The 7,219-nt window shown below is 44.7% G+C and overlaps 1 protein-coding gene across 1 annotated transcript; it reads right to left on the reverse strand.

The window, feature by feature from the left end:
- Positions 1-3,167: 3,167 nt before the first annotated feature.
- Positions 3,168-4,759, reverse strand: LOC142643977 (uncharacterized). Its single transcript, XM_075818671.1, has 2 exons — positions 4,523-4,759; positions 3,168-3,590 (listed from the first exon to the last, which is right to left on the reverse strand). Exons 1-2 carry the CDS (start codon positions 4,757-4,759, stop codon positions 3,168-3,170), a joined length of 660 nt encoding a protein of 219 aa, XP_075674786.1.
- Positions 4,760-7,219: the final 2,460 nt, after the last annotated feature.

Below are 7,219 nucleotides of genomic sequence, written 5' to 3' on the forward strand. Positions count from 1 at the left end.
AGGAGCAGGCTATGATGAGGTGTATCTATCTGGTTATGATGACCCTGAAATCTCTCATGATGAAGGGAATCCATCTACCAGTTCTCCCTTGGAGGAGGATAACGACGTGGACGTCGTCGAGTCAGAGGGAGGTTCAGGAGGTGATTCAAATAGTTCAGACGTAGTCTACATTGATCCTCCGGTCCTGTTTGTTATAGGTCCAGATGGCCTTAGGGAGTTCATTCTTCTCCTATTTTGGACGGTAAATGATTTTAATTCAACCGTTAAGCGAAAACACTTCGAGACCCTTAGGGAGAGGTAAGAGATCCCCATCGACATACCTATCCGTCTACCTTTTAGGTCTGAAAAGTGTTACTACGAGGGAGTCGAGGACGTCAGGGTATATGAGCAGATGTTTAAGGCGGGACTTAGGTACCCTCTGAGCACTTTTCACCATCGTCTTCTTCAATATTTGGGGCTTACCGTCACCCAAATCTCTCCGAACGCCTGAAGGGTGTTCCTAGGTGCAGAAGTCTTGTATGGCGTCTTGAGTGACGAGAAGCGTAGGATGACGATGGAGGAGTTCTTCCATTGTTACCGTCCATCCAAGATTAGCCAGTCTAAAGGTATGTACAACTTCCTACCAAGGAATCATGTGCTTGGGCTAGTGTGTGACACTCCTGACACCAACAGGAACTAGAAGAGTCGTTATTTATTCGTACAGGGTGACGACTGGATATGTCACCCCAATGATCAGGAGTACATGCCCGTAAACAAAACCTGGGGCATAATGCCTCTGTCTAGTAAGTGTCTGTTTGGTTTAAATTTTGTCTCTTATTTATAGTTATTGATCTAACCATCCCTTTCTTGTAGCTCGAGACCTTCCAGAAGTGAACTTGGAGAAGTGGAGCTTCTTGGAGAAAATTTTTGCGATTAAGTTGAAGAAGAAGACTTGGGCAAAGCTTGTCACTTTTGGACACGATCCATTGGTACTGCGACGGTCTCGAACCTACCGAAGTTGCCCATCGCTACGACATCTAGGCACGCAAACATAAGTCCGTCGCTCTTTATTATGTTTTCCTTCTACTTCTTGTAATTTACCTAACCTTTTCTTTATCTACCTTGATGTAGAAATGGAGGAGGGCAAGAGGAGAGCTTTTATAAAGCAACAAGCTGCTACTATGAAGAAACAAGAGGGCAACTTGCCTCCTAAGGCTACCACTTAAGTCACCCCATCACTAAAGAAGAGATCATTAGAAAAGACTGACCGACCCCCTAAAACACCCAAGGTGGCAGAGTCAACCGTTGGTGTTAAAGCTAAAATAAAGAAGACGCCTACTCTGCCTAGTCCGGGTTGGGTAAAGGTCTTATGACAGGTTAGGTCCCCGTCACCTAAAAGTCACCCGTCCTTCTCTGCAAGACCCTCAATACATCCTCAAGCAGCTTTTGTCCATCATTAAAGCCGATGATTACGAGGACTTAAGCAATCACGCAACAGAGGCAATGGGGGGAGACGGGTCTCTTTAGCATCACATAGGTAAATATGTCCGTCCCTTTCCCTTTTTGGTCAAATTGCCCCTGTCCTCTTTTAACCCTTTTTTTGGTTTCTATAGGGGTGGTAATGATGAAGGGCTTGATGGACTGTTGCCTCTCCTATGAGATGACTTTGGACCGTGTCAGAGTGAAGGCAAAGGCGACAGCGGCCGAGCTGGAGGAGCTGAAGGTTTGGAAGGTGGTCTAGGAGAAAAAACTTGCTACATCAGAGCAATTACGGGGCGAACTATAGGAGTAGACGGAGGTGTTGAGGAAGATCCTTGAGGACAAGGAAGGAGAAGTCAAGGACGTCAAGGACCAACTCCGTCGGGCTAAGGAAGATGCAATACAAGAGTATCGTGACTCCGACGCCCTCCTAGCAGAGTTCGGTAGCTCGCTCGCGGACGGCTTCGATGACTTCTTCCCTCAGGTTAAGGCCTCTTTTCCTGATTTGGACCTATCCCACATCTCCATTGACCCTCAGGCCCAGGCTCCAACCCAGCCCGTCTATTCTGAAAGCACCAACGAGCTATTCATTGATGACATCGTCACCGATCAAGCCACCTCCGTCGGTGATAACACCTGTCCATTTGAGGGGGACTAGATGACTAGGGGGAATGATGGAGAAAACCCTGTGGACCAGGACTAGATATATTTTTTCTTAGCTTTAATTTTTCTTTTTTGCATGTAAAGATTTTTGGGAGGACAGTGTTTTTATTTAACCGTCGCCTATTGTTAGGCCTTACATGTAGACATTTGCCCTTTATTGGGCTTTCCATATCATTTTGATATATGGTATTTTAATCATGTATCTGTTAATATGTGTTTGCTAGATATCCGTCTACTTTGGGCTTAATAACTGCAGACCAACCCTTGGGATGAACCCATCCTCTTAGTAAATACAAACCATTGCTTAGAATGAATCCGTCCACTTTGTGGACTCAATAATTATAAGCTATCCGTTTAGGATGAACTTGTCCACTTATGGACTTGGTAAATATAAGCCGTTTTTAGGATGAACCCATCCACTTTGTGTTTTTCACAAATGTTAGTCATCCCTTGGGATGAACTCGTCCACTTTGTGGACTATATAAATATTAGTCATCCCCTGGGATGAACAATCCACTCTGTGGACTAAATAAATATTATTCATTCCTTGAGGATGGCCCCGTCTTCTTTGGAACTTAAAAAATATATGTCATCCCTTTAGGATGAACCCGTCCACATTGTGGACTTAAAAGTATGAGTTATCACTTTAGGATGATTCCGTCCACTTTTGGGACTTGATAAATATAATTCATCCCTTTAGGACGTCCTGTCCACTTTGTGGACTTAAAAATATGATTCATCCCTTTAGGATGACTCCGTCCACTTTGTGGACTTAATAATATGATTCATCCCTTTAGGACAATCCCATCCACTTTGTGGACTTAATAAATATAATTCTGTAGACATACACGGCGTTTCTGAATAACTCCTCTTATTGTGATAAATACGTAAGTAGAAATTGTTCTTTGAAAAATTAAGAAATTGCCCTTTGGACTTAAAAAGTACTGTAGGTAATAAAAACTAACAAAAAGAAATAAACTAAAAATGAGGTGTGTCGTCGCTTGTACCCTCGCCTACTGGTAGTACTTCTTCAGGTGCTCCGTGTTCTATGGATGGCGTAGCTTTTGTCTGTCTAGTGTCTCAAGATGGTAGGTGCCTTTCCTTTGCCACGACGTGATCCTGTAAGGTCCTTTCCAATTAGGTCCTAGCTTTCCCTGGGCAAGGTCTCTTGTCGCGCCCGTCACCTTCCTCAAGACGAGATCTCCAACCTGGAAGTCCCTATTTTTGACTTTAGAGTTGTAATGCTTGGCCATGAGGTCTTGGTACCATGCTAACCTCTGCTCTGCCGTCACCTTGACCTCGTTCACCAAATCAAGCTGAAGGCGTATAGCTTCATCATTCTTACTACTATTATAGTTTCCCACTCTGTAGCTTGTGAGTCTGACCTCGGCCAAGATAACTGTCTCATTCCCGTATGCCAGTCGAAACGGAGTCTCTCCTGCAGGTATCCCTACTGTTGTCTTGTAGGCCTACAAGACGCTGGGCAATTCCTCCGGCCATATTCCCTTTGCCCCCTCAAGCCGAGTCTCAATGATTTTGAGCAAGGATCGGTTTGTCACCTTGACCTGTCTGTTGGCTTGTGGGTGGGCTCGTGATAAGTAGTGAGCAGAAATCCCGGAACGAATCGTTGTCGAACTGTTTCCCATTGTTTAAGACTAGTGCCCTAGGTATACCATACCTATAGATGATGTTCTTCCATACAAAGCCTCGTATATTCTTCTCTGTGATGGTGGCCAGGGCTTTTGCTTCCACCCATTTGGTGAAGTAGTCTATATTGACTAGTACAAGATGCCTTTTACTAGTACGAACCGTGTTACTTGTACCTTTAGCTTCTAAGCGACCTCTTTATTGTCTGGTAGCATACCATATTTTAAGTAGGAGGTTATTGGTGTGGTCTAGTTATTTTTGGAACCTATCTCTTGCACACTGACGCTGTCTATTAATGGTGAGCTTTGAACAAAGGATAGTACCTGGCTAGGGATAAGCATGTGTTCTATTGATGTGGCCCTAGCTAGGTGGTCAGCTTTCTTGTTCTCCTCCCCTGGGATTTGAACGAACTTCACTTAGAGGTTGCTCATCCGATACTTCACTTGCTCTAGGTACTTCTTCATCTGTTCACCCTTGCATTCGTAATCGCCGATTACTTGACTTGTGACTACTTGAGAGTTGCAATACATGACCACATTTGTAGCACCTGCTACTCTAGCTAGGTCTAGCCCTGCTATTAAGGTTTCGTACTCCACCTCGTTATTAATTGTAGGAAAGTCAAATCAGATCATGCACTCGATCTTGTTACCTTCTGAAGAATGAAGCACTATGCCAGCTTGCTTGCCTGTTTATTGGACGATCTGTCCGTGTGGATGCTCCATTGCGGCTGTGCTCCTGCCCCCTAGTCTTCTACGTTCATGAATTTTGCAATAAAGTCAACGATGACTTTCCCTTTTATGGCTGTTTGTGGGCGATACTGTATGTCAAATTCACTCAACTCAATTGCCCATAGCGCTATCCGTCCAGCTGCTTCAGGGTTGCTCATTGCTCTCTGCAGGGTTTTGTCTATCAAGACGACCACAATGTAGGCCTGGAAGTATGGTTTGAGCTTACGAGTGGCAGTTACCAACGTGAAGGTGAGCTTTTCCATCGGGGGGTACCTTTTTTCTACATCCTGGAGCGCCCGGCTAGTGTGATATATAGGTTTCTGTACCCTGTCTTCTTCCCTGACTAAGGCTGTGCTAACAGCCACTAGGGAGACGGCCAGATAGATGAACAACTCTTCACCCGGTTTAAAGGGACTCAACAGCGGTAGGGAGGAGAAGTATGCTTTTAAATCTTTGAACGCTTGCTAACATTCAGTCGTCCATTCAAACGATTTCTTCAACGTGCGAAAGAAAGGCAAGCACTTGTCTATTACCCTCGAGACAAACCTATTTAGTGTAGCTACTTTGCCATTGAGGCTCTGTACTTCCTTAATGTTCGCTGGTGGCGCCATCTCCATTATTGCCTGTATCTTGTCCAGGTTAACCTCAATACCTCTTTGGGATAACATAAACCTTAGGAACTTTCCAACCGTCACTCCAAATGCACATTTGTTCGAATTTAGTTTCATGTTGTAAGAACAAAGGGTATCAAAGGTTTCTTTGAGGTTGTCCAATTGGTCATCTTCCTATAGGCTCTTTAATAACATATCGTCGACGTAGACTTGAACGTTCCTCCCAATCTGATGCACAAACATCTTGTTCATCAACCTTTGATACGTAGCACCCGCATGCTTGAGTCTAAATGGCATTACTTTATAGCAGAAGAGACTCTGGCTGGTAACAAAAGAAGTCTTCTCCTGATCCGCTTCATCCAGCTTGATCTAGTTGTAACCAGAGAATGCGTTTATGAAGCTCAGCAGCTGGTGGCTTGCTGTTGAATCCACCAAGACGTCAATCCGTGGAAGTGAGTAGCTGTCCTTGGGGCACACCTTGTTTAAGTCTGTGAAGTCTATGCACGTTCTCCACTTTCTGTTGGCCTTTTTGACCATCACCATGTTGGCCAACCAATAGGGGTAGTATACTTCCCGTATAAACTCAGCTTCAAGAAGCTTGTAAACCTCTTCCACTATGGCCTTGTCCTGTTCCTGCGTGAACACCCGTTTCTTCTAGTGGATGGGAGGAAACGAGGGCAAGACATTTAATTTATGGACTATGACCAAAGGATCGATTTTGGGCATGTCCACCTGGCTCCAGGCAAAAACGTCCTGGTTTTCCCTTAGAAATACTGTGAGTGCCTGGCAAACTAGTAGGCTAGCAAGTGTACCTATTCTCATCGTTCACTCGGGCTTAGAATCATCGAGGAGTACCTCTTCTAAACCTTCAACTGGTTCTGCCACTGCCTGCTGTTCTTTTATGAATATGGTCTGTTAATGGTCATCCATCTCTAGCATGGCAATGTAGCACTCGCGTGCTGCTACTTGATCCCCTCATACCTCTCCTACTCCATATTCAGTGGGGAACTTGATCATCATGCGGTAGGTAGAGGTCATAACTTTCCACTAATTAAAGGTACGATAGGCCAAGATGGCATTGTAAGTGGATGAACAATCTACAACTAGGAATGTGACATCCTTGGTGATCTGTTGAGGGTAATCACTGACTGTTACGGGCAAAGTGACCGCATTGAGTGGGTACACTCTTGTTCCTCCGAATCCAATAAGTGGTGCGTTAGTTGGAAGTAGTCGTTCTCTCCTAATTCTCATTTGCTGGAAGGCTGGGTAGTCAAGTATATCAGCAGAGCTCTCATTGTCCACCAAAACCCTATGAGTGATGTATTCCCCAATCCGTATGCTCACTACAAGTGCATCATCGTGTAGGTGATGGGGACGTCAAGCGTCCTCCTCTGTGAACCCAATTACAGGGTTATCGATGTGAGCCATCTTTGGGACCAAACCTGTTAGTTGGACATTCTAAACCATCCTGAGATAGGTCTTGCGCGCCTTCTTGGTCGAACAAGAAGTTATGGTGCCCCTTACAATCATCATTATGTCTCCTATGGGGGGTTTGGGATGCTCGTTTTCCCTCCGGGCGCCCTGCTCTTATGGTTAGTTCGTCCTTTCTTTGCTGACGAATCTCTACAATTTTCCTTATCTGATCAAGGCTTCTAACTACTGTTTCAAGTCGTAGTAGTCGAACGTATCATGGCCATGATCTTGGTGGAAACGACAGTATTTTTCTCTGGACCTCTTATTGGGGTCACCTTTTAGCTTGCCAGGAAATTTCAAGGATCCTTCGTCCTTGATCTACATTAGGACCTGATCAATTGGGGCACTCAGTGAGGTGAAACTTGCGAACCTTCCATTGGGGGGTTTGGAGTGCCTACTATCCTTTCGTCCATCTCCAGTCCTTGTGGCCTTCTGTCCCCTATCCTGCCGTGTTTCTTCTTGTCTTTCTCTCTTCCTAGGCTTTTCTTCTCGGGCAAGCAACGTAATAGGCCAAGAATGTATCGACCACTTTGTGAAGAATTAATTGATTAATTAGCCAAGTTTATTATATAATCAAATTAACATGCAATTTGCGTGGCAGCACAAACAAATCACCAACTAAGATAAAATGCAATGGAA

Source organism: Castanea sativa, chromosome 7, assembly GCF_040712315.1.
Source record: "Castanea sativa cultivar Marrone di Chiusa Pesio chromosome 7, ASM4071231v1".
Classification (NCBI taxonomy): Eukaryota; Viridiplantae; Streptophyta; class Magnoliopsida; order Fagales; family Fagaceae; genus Castanea; species Castanea sativa.